The sequence below is a fragment of the Sitodiplosis mosellana genome, unplaced genomic scaffold (assembly GCF_009176505.1).
Source record: "Sitodiplosis mosellana isolate CC-2019 unplaced genomic scaffold, AAFC_SMos_1.0 Smas_scaffold_6167, whole genome shotgun sequence".
Taxonomy (NCBI): Eukaryota; Metazoa; Arthropoda; class Insecta; order Diptera; family Cecidomyiidae; genus Sitodiplosis; species Sitodiplosis mosellana.
The window spans coordinates 518816-536377 of NW_022601408.1; the positions used below are offsets into that span (position 1 = coordinate 518816).

Genomic DNA, 17562 nt, shown 5'->3' on the forward strand with positions numbered 1-17562 from the left:
AAATACATTCAAATGCCCGATTCGGTAAAAAAATGATGTAATAATATCGTAAACCATCCAAATTGTAACATAGTTCTAATTGTAACATAGTCTTAAAATAAACCACTTTTCTGAAAAAATACAAATAAGTCATATATTCATATCGGAAGTTTTTTTCGTGATCTTCTCAAATATGATATAAAAAACAACAGTTACCGTTCAAAGTTTTGCAGAAAATCAGTCTATTTGTTCAATTGTTACAATTTGGACTATGTTACAATTTGGATGGTTTACGATATAAAGATTTCTTTATTTATTTGTTTATATTCGAGCAGCGAGTAGATAAACAGTTTTGTATCAAATTTTCAGACACAGAATTTGTGTGTTTTCATCCGTTTTTTTTTTTGCTTCGATTTTCATTATCATTAAAACGGAAATGAACAGGCAACTTTTCCTCCATTGAGCACGCCAGCTGAAATGATACTCTGCTATTATTTACTATGGCAATAAATTCATTTCGTATATAAATGAAGTGGCTTCAATTTTCAAATATTTCCCCAGGGTCTATCGAATATCACTTCGAGCTTTGCTTCTAGGCAAAACATATGAAGGGTACTTTAGAAAAAGGCATTCTGAACGAAAATGAAAAAATGGAGTTTTTCATAAAATTTCAATAAAAAATTACACACTCACGTGTCGAATGCAAACATCAGAACTCGATGATTTTCAACACAAATAAAATCGTGCTCGTTTTCTATACTTATTCCTTCTGCATTAACATTTGCCAGATTTATGTAGTAAATGGTACAGAATAGTGAATAATTTGATTATGAAAATTATTCGAAATAATGTTTTTTTCAAACAGTTTTTTTTTCTACGGTTAGCGCTTTCTTCAACAATCCCCTTCATTTATTTTGTTTTGTTGATCATCGCCCTACGCAACTTGAATTTCCAATGCTTTCACATGTATTCATAGTGCAAACAAATCCGCCACATAATTGACCGACGAAATCGATTAATACTTTACAGACCGAATCTATTAACGTAGATATGCATGTAGCTGTCAGGGCGCTGTATTTTTAAGCACATATATACATTAAACATCTATTAATTAATTATATAATTAATCTAATAAATTTTGGTAAAAGAACACTGACAAGGTGTTACGTTTTCAATTTTTTTTGTTGCAGATTTGTGTAGTATATTTTAGTATTACTGATGTTTCTATATTTCACTACTGGGTGAAATTCAAATGGGCATTATTTCCCTGACTCATTTATTTATGTGATCTATTGGCAATGCAATTAAGTTAATATATTTCTTTATAAGCCATATCAATAAAATTTCATTAATTTGCAAAAACGTGTTCTTAAATTGAATCTTTGATGCTATTGACAATCAAAAGTACACAAAATGTTGAGAATATGGATCAAAAAATGTTTCGTAGTCCATATATATATATGAGCGTGGTTGTGCCCGTAATTTAGATTTTTGGTTATAAAAGTGTCTGCCCGAGGTTTGCAATATAAAACAAACTAAAAACGCCATTGCAGTATGTTCCATGTCGAAATACATCGTTTAGAGTTTTACATCGTACAGTATACAGAAGCAGCATTTCCACCCAAACTGAAGCGCTGACATTAATTAAAAAACGTTGTTTCAACAATTAGAACATAATTGATGTTATATGCTATCTAAATGTATTGAAAAGCATTCCTCAGTTTTATTCATTCAAGTGCTTTTATGTCATACGTTTGTCGTTGCTCCCGTTTTTGGACGGCCTTTCGACCAAGGACAATTGGAATCTCGTCACAACGATGATAGCTTTAAGCAACGAAAATTGGTAAATTCATTTTAAAAAAACTATAAAAATCATATGTCAATTCTACATTCATTCAGCTAACACAAAATGATACCGAAATGTCATACTGAATGAAGATTGAGCACAAAGCTAGCTTAAAATTCATTAATATGAAATTAAAATTAAGTTATTTGTGTCGTCGTCGTGATGATACATTTTTTACGCACAATAAGAATTTCAGAAATCAAAGTGGATTATATGCCAATAGACTATACGATTTCGTTCCCTTTCGCTTTTGCCAAACGTTTCATATATATATATATATATTAAATATTTGGGGGAAATAAATAGCTCCGTCACACGGCACCATTTGAAATGAGTGTGCGTGTTGTTTATTTGGTTGGGGCAATAGGACAACGATGTAAACAATGACACCGTTGTTCAGTATTAAAAATAAATTGAGCATATATTAGGATATACGTTTCGAAGAGATATTTGCGATATGTGAAATATAAATAAAATACGCGTGTGCCGATAGAGTTGGTCGAGAGCGCGCGAACAAGTCTTGAAAAAGAACAACGTCGAACAACAGCGAAGCATTACTTAATAAAACAATTTAATGCATAAGAAAACAGTGCAATTCGAGCACATAAATATATTGCCGGAATACCAAAAGACAGCCAATGACATCTCTAAACCAACTTAATGAATCATCGAATATTTCGAGTAACTTTTTTCAATCGTAGGTGGCTTGAGTTGAATATAATCAACTTTACGGCGACACTAGCACCTTCTCTGCACACACATCGTAGAAGAGAGTACAAAAATCATAGTATTTTGGCAAATGCATAGAGTAACCATTGCGAAACATCAATACGTTTTGGCTAACGTGTAGTACCGGCACACAGAGAAGCTGTTAGCGTCGCCGTAAAGTTGATTATATTCTAGTAAGGCCATACACGTTTGAAAAAAGGTGCCGAAAAATACAATGATTCAATGAGTTGGAATTGAGATAGCATTGACTGCTATGTGTCAAATGACTTACATTTGAAATGTATTGTGACACTTTCCCTATGTTCGAGCAATAGTTTCACCGCGTGTAGATTTATTTGTTTATACAAACAAATGATATCTTTTCTCGTTTTATTCTTAATTTTGTGATGTGATTTTCACAAAAAAAAATATGTTTACGTAATATGTGTCCTTTTTGAGGCATTGTATCCAAACGCATAAGATTCCAATCGTGCACGATATGTAAAATATACATACAGGGAAAATCATCCACGACTGCAATCGTGTACCCTGGAAATAGTAGTCTCATTTACAAGAGCATACTTTTATGTCCACATTTTTAATAAATTACAATATGATATTTGCACTTTTTGATGGAAAAAAAAGAGAAAATAAACAAATCATTTTGTTGAATAAACAATACGATTGGGTTAAGTTTCCCATGGTTGATTGATAACAAGAGCCAGATTAACGATATGTATATATACAGCCTGAAGAAATATCTTGAATCTGTTTTTGAATTGAATTGAAAGCACCAAACATGAATATTTCCATCAATTAAAAAATAGAATTGCCATATCATAATGCTATTGTATGTTGCTATCGTGTACATTGTACATATGTACCTATCAATCTATATAGATATCATACCATTTGTAACAATTGTCCTGAGCTAACCACATCAAGAATAACATTAGGCCGATGCATACGTGCACATTAAATTGGACTATTCTACGCAGTTCAACGATATTTGGTTACAATAAAATATCCAAATGTAATCTGCTCCTCTTATCTAATGGCTTAGAATAAGTCAGTATATGACAGTTTCATACTCCTGTGATTTTTCTTCATCGTAGTATTTTGCACGTAATGCATGCAAAAATAAAGTGAATAAATCAAACAGAAGTACTTGAGCATTACAGATTTGTGTAGACGAATGTTATTGAATCGACGACCATCGACGACGGTATTGAACGTCGTTTCGTTTCGGCAATTAATATCGAATAGTTCTCATTAAAATAATATTTGTTCAAAAGTTGAAATCATGCACAAAACACAATCTTATAAGATAAGCTATTTAAAATTCAAGCTTTTGATGCATCAAATGTGGCACTGACAGAAGCTATTAACTATAACAGTTTTCGGCTGAAAGATTCAACAAGGACAAATGTATTCTATTTGAAACACTGGAACACATTGAATTATAAGTCAAGCACTTTTGGTTGGTTGATGCTTTTATTGTTGTTGTTTTTTTTCAATCCGTGTAGCCCACCAATTACTAATCACTTTTGATTTAGTTTTACGTGAAAAACAGTTAATTGCATGCTGTAGAATAAGAACAGCTCTTCATTATTGTGGCATTTACAAACATCAATATGCGACTGAGGATGAAATTAGGAATTGCGGGGATAATTGAGCTGAAGCGTAACATAAAACATACGTAAACGGGTATCAGTAATACAATTCGAAGTACCCCGGTGGGCGCGATAGGCTTTGATGAAAGCCTACATTCGTTCGATGAGGCTTTCATAATTTTCATGTACATTTGAATTACTGAACGCCTAGGCTTTCATTGCTACGAATGCACGAAAGAATTGAGAATAGCAACGAAAGCCTAGGCATTCAGTAATTAAAATGTACATGAAAATTATAAAAGCTTCATCGAACGAATGTAGGCTTTCATCAAAGCCTATCGCGCCCACCCGGGTAGGCAAACTGTCAAAAGTAGTACGGCAAAATAACAAATTGCCGAAGTAATTTTTTCATTGGAGGTAAAATGTTAAATTACCATCATTGTTTTTATTCGGTAGGTAAATTTGTTTTTTTCCTTCAAATTTTCATTCAAATGTTTTGTATCAAAATAACACTGAATTGAATTCGTCCGTATGCGAACGGTGCAGTGAGACTGCTTCTTCTTCTTAACTAACACATCTATACATGTAAGTCGCCATATTGGTTATAATGTTCACAAATGGGTGCGTTTAATTATATGTCAGCGCACTGTCATTTTGCGCGCAGTGGTTTAGCTCGATGTGAAGCCGTGTGAAGCATAGGAAAAAAAAAACAACTACGGTAGCCTACATTCCATGTAGTGCTAAAAAAGCCGATAGAAATCGATAGGAATAATATGGTTCACGATTTTTCAAAAAATCATTTTTGTTAAAATGTCATCGTGAATGTGACAATTCATGCGACCGAATGCGAACGAGCACGACTTGTTTCTCGCGGTGTCTTGCCCACAAATCAATTTTTATCCATTTTTATCTGCCGCGATAATCGTCACGTTAATACGACTGAGCACAACACGGCACACAATTTTATCGGCTAGAAGAAAATGAAACGATTTTTATCGGCATTTGCATTGGCAAGATTTATTTCTTGTTCCTTGCGGTTTGGCGAATGTTACATGTCACGACGTGTCAATTTTATTTAGAAAAAATTTCTATCGGCCGAAAATGTAATAGTGTTTATTTAAGCAGTAGCACAAGATGATAAATCGAATAACATATGCGCATGTTGACGCATCATTAAACGCACTCAATACACTGTATACATTTTCAATATGGCCGCGCCCATTGTGTACGACAGTGTGAAGAAGAAGCAGTATTATAAGAAACTGTGTATGGGTTTACATAGGGATGATTGAATCTAAATTCCAAATGGCATAAAACATTGAATTTTTAACAACAATCATCTCGAATCATCTTTGCAACACGAAAAAAGGCTAATTGAATTTGTTGTTTAGCCTTCTTCGGCTATTACACGATACGATTTGCAACGATTTCTGATTTTGTTTTCATTTTTTGACAATCGGTTGTCATCACATTGAATGTTTCACACACAATGAACGCAACCAAACGAAGTGTGTGCAAGGAATTGCCACATTCAAAGGGCACAACAGCGAAAAATTTTTGCCGAAAATCAGGCTCATACATTTCGGAACGTCAATGAGTGTTACATACAAACACTACAAAAATTGACGTTCATAAATGTATGGGCCACGCTGGTTTTTGAACGACAATCAGTGTGTGCATAACTACCATTTTTAGCGCCGAAAACTCGATTGCAGATAGCCGCTGTCGCTATATGCAGATTTTTCTGATTGTGTATAAACGGCCTCTTGCCCATCGCGATACGATGATGATGATGTGACAAAGCTTTTGGTGTGTCCAATGGAGTAGAAGTAAATTAGAGTAACACAGAAAAGGCATGTGCAAATGGCATAAATAGAGTATAAGTGAATATTATATGCTACAATCGGTTTCAGCCGTTGGACGATTACCCTGCCTTATTTACTTACTTATAGTTGCTCGCATATTTATAGTTCGACAATTTGTGCAAGCCCGATATGAAATCTCTCTGTACACATTAGCCCACATCGAATGAGCGCTTGGTGCGTCCAATACGACCAATATGGTAAATGCCACATTACTTAAAGCAATGAGTAAAAGTTGGCAAATGGTTTCGTACACAATAATATGCATAAGTTTATCAGACGATCCAGTAGGAATACAACTTTATTATATATATGAAATGTGATCACAGATTGACCTTTTCCCGTGTCATCTCAAATACCAAGAGATTTGGAAATATTTGATTTTGTACATTTCTAATCGAATTCGAAACTTGGAAACATTGAATAAATCGATTTTGTTTAAATTATAGAGATGGCATGGCCTCCATTTTCAAATCGATCAACAGCTTCCAGATATACTCGTTTTCAAATATTAGTTGTGTATTGTTCAATTATTTTGAATGGATAATGCGCAATGAATTGAACGACTGATTTGTGATTTTTCTGGACCTCATTAGAGCTCATCCGGATGTGGGACTTTGTAACAATAATTAGCGGCCATACCATGCATTATTATAGCTTGTTCAAAATGCACGTGCAATAAATAACGTTACACGTACGTCAACTACCTTTCTAATCGCTTTTGGATGCAGGACGACGTGCCATGTCTCATGTATTTTGTTTATTATTTTCATTGTCTCAACACATTACATGCTTTATTGTTGTGCAGTGAACTTAATTCAGCTTAACCGTAAATTGAAGCTTTTCCCCATCTATGGTGAATACTATGATGATTGGTGTTCAAATAACGTGTATAGAGATGATGTTAACAAACCACAGTGCATAGTGTATATAAATAATACATGCCAACGAATAGAGTCCGAGCTAAAATTAATAAATTCTCTGGCTTTTTTCTTCATTCCGATTGGAATGATGCAGTAGGATAGGGTGAACATGAATGAGTGAGTGGTCGTGTGAGAATGGGAGAGGGAGCGAGAGTGTGTGTGTATGTGATATATGAGCAATATATTAACTCATTTTATTGCTGTGCGCTAATACGCATATTTATAATCGATGATATCAATGGCATGCAGTTACTTGAACACAAAAGTGGTCACAACCTCCCATAAAAATACACATAATACTCATTCATGCTTTTAACGAATTCAAATATTGAGCGTGTTCTTTTTTAAATGCATATGGCACTTACTCAGCTCGAGCACAAATTTATTATTGAAGTGTATGCTATTTTTGCTTACTTTTTACGATGAGATTTTTGGCTATAGCATTAAAAGTGTTATTGAATATCAAATTTAAAACTTATTAACATTTTCTGTCATAACACCTTAATATCAAGTGTTGCAATCAACAGCTTTTCATGTGAGGTGTCTTTATTTGCTGTTTACAGAAGAAAATTAGTGTCCGATAATTGAGCTGTATATTTCAAGCTACCTAATATGAATGCAATATGTCTGTCGTCTTCTTTTAGAAATTGATCGGAACGATTGTTTGACATTGGGAACTTTACTTTTGTTAAACTACTGTTCACACATCGTATTGTGATTTGAATGTATTATTATTGAAAGATGACGACGTGAAAATTCACTTGGAAATTTCAATTTTTTTTTTTCTTGTAGAACAATATCTTGGCGAAGTGTTCTTTATTCGTCCACCTGGCGCATTTACACTCAGTCTCTGAACCAAGTCACTTGGTCTTGTAGAAGTGTGCCAACAAATCCATCGATGAATAGATGAAAACTCGTTCACGCTTAACAGCACGTTATACATATACTACCCTTTTTTGTGAATAATTCTTTGATATTTTTAGAATGAAGGAAAAGGAGCGTAAATGAGCAACAACAAGAACAAAATCAACAACAAAAGCACGAAAATTTGCAATGATTTCGCTAAAAATAACTCAACGATTTAATTTCAATTTTATTGGGAAAACGCCATGTATCTGCGCTTACGATTTTGCTTTTGAACTGCAATGCTTTCGCTTATTTGTGTTATATTCATGCTTCTAGCTTTTGCTTCAAATTTAAATATCGATAGATAATGAATGGAAAAAATGATGTCTGAAAACTATAAACACACCACTTATGGTGAACAATGAGATTATTGGATGTGATGTGAGTGCCAAAATATCTGTTGAAAATGCAATAAAGTTTTGAAATTCTGGCTTCCAGAATACAGTTTGAAATACGTTCAGTTTGTTTTGCTCAAATGCACATCACATTTATTGGCACTGCACGAAGCACACTTTAATTATATTGTGTAAGAATTTGTGTTCTATGTGATCTGGCTATAATTCTAGAGTTTAAGTGCTTTTGGCCATGCCACAATTGTGAAATCCATTCATGTTGGGCGAAAGAAAAAATAGAATGGAAATTGGATTGTAATTGTGAAACGGTTTTCTACTCTTCCTTCTAGCGAGTACATTGTGAATTCATTATATGTTCAGTACCCCTTTTTTTTGCCTCACACTGTAAGTCATTCCACTACAGTTTTCAGGCCTATTAACATTTCGCATACATCCGAGTCGCTTTCGTTTGTAAGAATGCTTGAATCACATGCAGTATGTTTTGGTTTTGACATAGCGATTACTACTACATGATCGATACTGTTGGTAAAACAACTCTTATGCACGAAACGAACATACGAATATTGATACGCACGCTCAATTCACAAATGATATATACACACATACACAATACGGGAACACACATACACAACCAATTTTGTGCACGAAAAAAAAAGAGTCCTAGCAACGATGACGAACATGCGTGCGACTGGGTGTCAGTACGTTTGTGTTTGTGTGCCAAAAACCATCATCCACATTCATAGCGCGCGCGATTCAATCCGCACAAGAACATATCGTCAGATAAATGTACATAGTAGTTTGCATTTGTACTCAAGTCCTACGTTACACTGAAATAACTAAGACCCATGGTGATTTGAATATTTCTCGATGGAACTGGACTGAGCTAAACCGTTTTTAATGCATAATACTTAAATATCTCTGGATATGAGCATGAATGTTGGCAATCAATATGTACTCCAGATTTACACATTCGCTTGCTAGGAAACAGCAAGATACGAATGGAAAGCACACCCACCATTAATTTCAAGTGTACTGAACGATAATGCTTTATATATAAGTGTGCATATTTGATGATTTCCTCGATATAAATGTTTGTTTGTGGAGAAATCACATCCACGGGTAAGGTCACAGAAATTCAAATCATCTTTGTAGCTTTTGTGATTATTCTACTCAATCTAGCCTCACGCAGCATTTTAAGAATGTTTCCAAATGTTTCATACAGACATTTTTTTTTTCACGGAATCTCAGGCTGCCGCATAAAATTGCGAAAGGGAGTCAGTACAGCAATGAATTTCACCGCTGTTATTGGAGAAGAGAAAATAGCGGTTTCACAGTTTTCCCAAAGCAAATTGCTGATTTTCAGTTTTCTTTTTATATTGAATCATATTTTGCGATTGCGAAGACTTTATTCGATTCATTTTGGTGTCAGGCACTTCACATTCGTAAATTGAAGAATTATCGACCGTGCTAGTTTCGATTTGGCAGTGTACATTCTTATGTTTTCCAGTTGATACAAAAAAAAAACGATTAAACGAATATAGTGTAAAGCGAATGAATCAAAAGCAACTGAATTGCCGAGACACTGCAGTTTTTTTATCCCACTTTTTGTAGCGATGATCTGAATTTTCTTGAAATTTTATCGCGTAAACGACCGAATCGGCCCCACTTCTGCAAACACTTGTATGTTGTTTGGGATTGGATACATTTTATCGATTTTATGCATGTTGCGAATGCTAACAAGAATTTAATGGCTTAAGGTTAAACAACAAGGCATAAATTGTACTTTTCACAATTCACTTAATTTCATCCATTTATTATATCATTAGTACATAATGCACCGAGAATTCAACACACGAGCTGCAGAATTCGATCTTCTTTTATAAAAAAAAAATAAAAAAAATTTATGAAATTTTATCTAGCGTCAAATTCACAAATACATCCATATATCTGCGTACAAATTAAATTGCACTCTTACAATGCATAATTGAGGGAGATTGCGGACGACTTCGTAGAAAAAAAAAACGGAATAGCAATGAAGTACTGAAAATAATTTAAACATTACATTACCGTTCTATCAACTTTGACTGTGTATGACTGGGCCACCTTTGAAGATTCCAACAGAATTTATAGTTCGAATCGATTTATGCCAATATAAACGTGCACAAATAAGTTGCTAATGTTTTCATGGAACCAAAATGGCATTAGATATTGTCCCTAAAGTCAGAATGTAGATCTTTGATTTCAATCTTGCGTCAATGTGTGAATTGAGTTGCGAGAAATTGTTCAAATAAGATTTTAATTCGAATTTTTTTTTTTTTTTGAATTTCCCACTGAGTAAACATCATGCGTACATTTAATTAGTTTAACATTCATTATTTTAACGTAGGGCAACCGCTTTTCATATTTCTCACATGCGCTATGGTGATGTCAAACCACAATCTACGTGTTTGTACCGAAACGAAATTTTTGTTCTAAATATTAATAAGCTGCGAATACGTACACATACGTGCTTTTGTGGGGTTTCATATTTTTTCCACGTGTACACAGTCGAAAGACAAGTGATAGGGCTGTTATCATGAGCATCTCAACCAAATTCTGTTTTCATTTGAAAAATTCGTAATAGCATTTTTAACTATAATGTTTTAGCAGAAGCTGTTTCAGTAAGTTATAACGTTTGGCATTAATTTCATCAAAGTGTTTGTTTCATTCAAACATGTTGCAATATATTACCAGTGAACTATATCCAATTGACAACATGCGATTGAAAAATTTCTCTATTTTTACGCAAAATATGAATCATCTAACCAGTTTTTCCAATAACTGTGACTGACAACAAGTAGTAACGGTGTGTTCTTGACGCATCCAGATTGTTTTACGTGTACAACACCTTTTTCTGCACATAAACAATGTGATCAGAATGCAAAATTGAAATTCCAGTTGGAAATTGCGACACATATTCGCAAGCTAGTGAAGGAGTTTATATACAAGGGCATATTGCCCAAGACTCATATTATTGCTATCAAACGAATAAAGCAATGAAAAGAATTATTATTTCAATAAGCGCTAGTGCGGCGATATTGGTGACGAGGTTAAATGTAAAAAATTGCCATCTGAATAAACAATTTCGATGAGAAGAAAAACCATCACCCAGTCTCTTTAGTGTGTATGTGCTTGTCATGTTCATTTTAACCCATTTTCTACCAAGGAATTTTTTTTCAATTTTTTTTTGTTCAAATTCCGGTCAATTTGGGGCCAAGAAATCCAAATTTTTTCGCCAGAATTGAATTTCGAATACTTTGGACATCAGAATTTTGAAAAAAAAGTGTGTCCTATAAATAGGACGCTGGGCGATATTTAACGTACTTTTTCCTTTGAATTTTTTTTCGAATTTTTACTGAAAAATTGACATTTTTATTTTTATTTTTTTTCGTGCAAAATAAGGAATAATAGTGGATTTTGATAAAACCAAGTAAAAGAAGGGGTATTGAAGAACTTTGAAAATAAATTTGAATCATTTTGCTTTCTATTGTAAGTAAAAATACGTTATTTTCATTCAAAAAAATGAAAAAAATGAAAATTTCTCCTATTTTAATTCAACGTTTGAATGGTTAGCATACATTGCACTTTGAAAAATTGTTCAAGTTTCAACTTTATTTTCCTCCACATTTTGAAATGTGGCACATCTTTCGTACTTTGTTCATGGTATTGCTTGAAGCAATCCTTTGGGTGCAAACAAACGTTACATTTTTCGCAGTAGAATGTTGATTTGCCGGTACAGCTTGGTAATTTACAGCGATGCTGTTTCTTGTCTTCATACTGAACAACAACGTGTGTGCCAGATACTTTCGGCAGGTTAGACACTTTTGGTGGTTGGTATTCTTCATCCGAATAATCCGCATCTGATCCCTACAAGAATTTTGCGACAACGTTTACGCAAACGTATCGCCAACCTTCCGCAATAGTTGTCACAAAATGCATGAACTGCGATCAACTTCATTCGAATTCAGCATGTTGTATTTTTAAAGGCTGCAATGGCTGACTAAGGGAATATCACGCTCCTGAATCTTGTGAGATATTCGAGATATTTGAAATAAACATCAATTGTATGACATATTTTCGAATATTTCGAATAAATGAATCAGATTTTCGTGGATTTTGGAGATATTTGAGATTTTTTGCATTAAATCCGAATAAATACATTTAAATATCATTCATAATCACAAAAATCCATAATATTCCGCCGTATTCACAAATATCCACCATATTTCGTACGACAGATTCTTAGAGATAAATTGGATTTTTTTTGAAATATTTGAAATAATTCAAGCGTGATATTCCCCTAGATGGCTGATTATTCTACTTAATAATTATTTTGAATAAGTTTTTATTTCTTATTAGCGACGATGAGCAACATGAAAAGATTAAATAAAACCATTTGAAATTATGTTTTCAATGTAATGAAGTTGGATACAGTTCGAATTTACAGGTTTACGCAATGCGATATGTCGCAGATATGTCGGCGTAATGATTTTGCGTAAACCTGTACATTGAAAAACCTATCGCAATACGGAATTTCGTGGGAAGGTTTTGCTTTACGGCGACATATCGACGTAAACCTCAATGTATCGCAAAATTCTTGTAGGGGATGTCAACAGCAACCTAACCACAAAAATAATGCGTGATAGCGCCCAGCCTCCAATTTATAGGACACACTATTTCCACATTACAATTCGGCAATCTTTCGGCATAATATTGAATCTTCCTGTATTCATATGCAAAGTACTCGAGATGGGCAGTAAAACCTCATCATCACTTTTTTGAAATTACCTTGAAGAAGAAAAAAATTCAAATTCCGCGAAAATAGAAAAATGGAGGCTTTTCCTAGGTAGCAAAAACTTCAAACTTTTTTTTTTTATCGCATATAAGGTTTTTATGTTATATAAAGATTTCATGCAAAAAACGACGCATGAAAATGTGCATTTTTGCATCCTATAAATAGGATGCTGGTACAAAATGGGTTAATATTGCTTTGGGTGTTATTTTTGTTTCTGATACGAATTAACAGTGCATACGAATATGATACGTGTATATTCGGAAAGCGCGATTCTTTTCTTGGTGATGTCGTCAAAACACAAAAGAATTCGGAACACACCGAAAATTGTATAAAATATACGAAAACAAGCAACACAAAACGTAGAAAAAAAAATTATTGGAGAATGTGTTTTCATAGAATTCCTGAATGTCAATTGTATAATTCACTTTGAAAATATTCGTTTCGGAATGTTATTCTTTGGAGGGAATGTTTGAACGTTTCACTTGTTTTTGTTTTCATTCGAAATGTTTGCAAGTGAATTGAGTCAATTGTGATGACTGGCATATCGATCGTAATGGCAATTTGGTTGGTCCACATATTTTAAAATCGAGAGACCAAGAGCGAGAGAGAGAGAGAGAGAGAGAGAGAGAGAGAGAGAGAAAGTGAAATGAAGAAAATGATGGTAAATTGGATACTTACAGTTGTGTCAGCCAATTCTTGATAGTATGATTCACCACTGCCGCGTCTGGACGATCCAACGCACATAGCACGTCGTACCAATCGTGAGAACATTGAGCAAAGACCACATCTTTGCATATTACCATCGACAGAGCCCTGCCGTGAATTAATTGCAGAAGGTGGAGCTGATAGGTGGCCACGCTTGGCACCTTCACCAGCTCTTTTCGATGCGGCCACTGTGACGCTTTTGAAATCTCAATTTTCGTTCAATAAATTTTGAAACCACTTTTTTACCTAATTTTTTTCCGAATGAATCGTATTGCTTTTTGTCTTCTTTTTTTTTGGTTGGAATCAATATTTTTCGAAATAAAATTGTAGACGTAAAGAAAAAAGAAACTACTCAGTTCCTTCGTTGCAGTGTGCGTACGTTTGTGTATTGGTGTCGTTTCCTCTCTCTCTCTCTCTCTTTCTCTCCGGCTCGCCAAACCATTTAACTGTTACACCAGCACAATTCACACTGGGAATATTATTTTCCATCCACACAAGTTTTTATTATTAGTGTTGTCAGTTATTTTTATTTAATATGGCATTCTTTGTCTTTTTTTTTTTGCTCCTCGTTCCCAACAACACCCACTGAAATTGAAAAATCAGGACTTTCGTTTTAGTCAAGAGAAGCGTATCTCTTCATTTTTTTTTTGTTTAAATGTCGCTTTCGTTCAGCGCTTAATATCGTCGCCGAATGTGATTCTTATAAATAAATTTAGCCGTGTAATTGACACAAACACTGTTCATGGTGAACTCGTTTCAATGCGACACGATACGATACGATGGCATAGAACACAAAACACACAATGAATATGAACAGAAAAAAAAAAACGCTTCAGTCGCATAATATGTTTATTATGTCAAAGATTCGAGAACGAACAAATCGGCCAATAGAAACATCGATGAGCTGAGATTGGTACCCATGAGAAAAAAATTTAAAAACAAAAACACAAACACAACCTAAATCAAATATGATCGATTTTTGACTTTATGTATTCAGCATTTAAGCGATACAGTTGGAATTTCGTAAATGATAACAATGATAAAACTGTCTTAAATAAAAGTTCAGATTTTGGGGAAGCGGATCAAACAAATTTTGAACAATATTTTAATTGTTTTAGACGAGATCTGATGCAACTAATAAAATTTGCAAAATGATAACCTTCTCATTAGGTTTGTGTTTTGTCAAGTTTAACCAAAATATCTAATTGTTTCGTCGCGCATATCCAGTTAAACTTCATTTGAATGGAATAAAAGAGGAGAAAAGTGACGAAAGACTTTCCATCGTCACTATTCACATCTGGACAAAGGTTTGGTTATAAATACGGTAATTTTGTTTTATTTTTGAGATTTTTTGTTTTGTTTTTCGATTTGTGTGCGGATTGCGAACACGTTAAGTTTACGAACTAACGAAATGACATTTAGAAGCATATCCATGTACCAATCTAATCAAAATGGATATCTGTTAGACATATCAAACACAACAACAGAAACGCTTACAGATACGCATCTTGGCATGATATTAGCCTGGATTTTGTTGCCTTTTATCTAGCTTTTTCATTTTGGCAAACAATCGACGAGTTGACGTCGTTGTCATCGTCATTGTTGCTGTCGTTGTCGTTGTCGTGCACCGACACATGAATGAATGAATGAATCAAATAAACAAACAAATTGGTGTACGACAATAACAATAGCAATAAGCAGAGAACCAAACGTCAAGTACCTTGCTGAGAGATACGTTTTGATTTTTAAATTGTAATATTATTCTCAAGTACACATAATCTTATTATCTAACTAGTGATCGCATTTGAGGCAATGGCTTTGCGACGCGATAAATAATTGCTCCACTATGTGTTTGCGGGTGTATGTGTGTGTTTGTGTTTGCGGGTATGTATGAATAACGAGACATGCATATTTCGAATTGTTAATGATGGATATGTGTATTACTGTGCCAATGAACACCACCACTCATTGGGCAAACGACGAAAATGTCGTATTAGCCACTCAATGTTTCGTAAATTATGACGCTTACACGTTTCAGTTCCAATAAATCGAAACATTATCTTCCGTTTGACCACACGTTTTGAAAGACCATCACTTTTCATAAAGTATAGTTTCACTTTGAAATTTTAAAGACACGCGTAGAAAATTGGATTTCAAAACAAAATAAAACAATTCGATTTCGAATAAAACAAAAAAGCCCACACACATACGCACATTCTTTTTTACTAATGAAAACATTTAACTCTTTTTGTCGAACGGTATACATACAAATACACTAGAGTGCATTTTCTGGGCGCCAAATTCGACGAAATACTCAGGAGAGCCAGACAGAAAGGGAGGGAGAGTGGGAGAGAGAAAAAGAGAAAAATGAAGTGAGGCACCGAATGGGAAAACGAGATAACGAAAAAATGGACGAGCTGTAGAAATTGTATTCATGTGAAAGCAATTTAGTGAATAAAAAAAGTAGAATGTGGATTTCATTATAGCAAAGACTGCATTCTATTTCAAATAAATTTCAAAAGCGTACGCAATGCTATAGCTATCTTCAACGCATTTTTTTCCCTAGTCGTTATACATCGGGATATAGGATGTACAAACATGTACTTTTTCACCTCTTATTTTTCGTATCGATGCTGATGTAAGCACGATAAAGCTACGTGAGATACAAGCGAGAAAAAGGAAAAAAAAATGATATGATAGAAAGAAAATGTGTTTACTATATACATGATTTCCTTCTTTTTGTTTTTTTTTCTTCTTGTTTTGCGTTTGAAGCAAGTTCTTTGCAACGATTGAATGGCATTGGAGTTTGGGTCGCAACGACGACTCAGCGAAATGTACATAGCAAGTGAAATGAAAATCATTGTGCGTAGATGGTCTTTTTTGTTCCGTTAAATCCGGGTTTTTTATCGATGATTTTTCTCTCTTTTCCCTCACGTGGGGCTTGCGTATCGCCGATAATAATAGACCAAGGTAAAAAAAAAGAAAATAAATTGAGCACAGATGAGAAAAGATGCGAACGAATGCGTCAATCATTTTGGTTATTTGATTTTTTTCTAGTTTTTGTTGTTGTTGTTGTACTGGTGTGGAAAATTTACCTCCGAGTTCGAATATTGATAATAAGAGTCAAGAGTTGAATTAGCGCTAGCACAGATACTTGAAGACTCAAATTGTACACGTTCTATTGCTTCCGCTGAAATGTGGGCTTTCAGCGACAGAAACCAAGGGGAGAGACACCAACGCTAGTTTCACTAATTTATTCAATTGTTTCCTAATATATGCTATTTTTGTTAGTTTCCCCTAATAAAAGTGCTATTTTTCGCTCATATTTTCTATGTGCAACGTGACAGTTTGACAGTTCATGTACAAGTTCCATTCATCAAGTTATTGTTGTTTGCTTGGAAAGAAAGCAAAAAATTATATTTTGGTAATTTTTCTAATCTTATTTCATAGAAAAGAACCAATCGTTCCATTTATTTTCATAAAATAACTCGAAAACTTTGTTCTATACGGTTAAAAACAGTAAATAACAAATCGCTATTTATTCAATAATATTGCTATTTTTGCTATTTTTGCTATTTTCTTCTAGTATTTATATGAACTTCAAAAAAATAGCTAATGGTGTCTATCCCCATGACAGAGACCGCCAGCTCTTATCACGAAGGTGGAAGGAGCGAGAGATAGAGAGAGTGAACGAATGAGAGCCAAACATGTGTTTTCCGATGGCTGAGCATCTCAGCATTTCGTAAACAACGGATATATCCGAGCATATCGACGACGCATACTGTGTATAATACAGTGGCGTGTGTTGCTACGTGCAGCCGCAACGACTCGAC

At 34.2% G+C, this 17562-nt stretch overlaps 1 protein-coding gene across 8 annotated transcripts in view; it reads right to left on the reverse strand.

The window, feature by feature from the left end:
• Nucleotides 1–17562, reverse strand: part of LOC129575581 (dual 3',5'-cyclic-AMP and -GMP phosphodiesterase 11-like) — a 64358-nt gene that overhangs the window by 36283 nt on the left and 10513 nt on the right. For 5 of the 8 annotated variants that reach the window (XM_055459398.1, XM_055459403.1, XM_055459400.1 and 2 more), the window contains exon 2: nt 13703–14314. The exons of the other annotated variants lie outside the window; for them this stretch is intronic. In XM_055459398.1, coding sequence (XP_055315373.1) covers nt 13703–13819 — 117 coding nt within the window. In that variant the 5' untranslated portion in view covers nt 13820–14314. The remainder of the gene's footprint in view (nt 1–13702; nt 14315–17562) is intronic. 8 annotated transcript variants of the gene reach the window in all.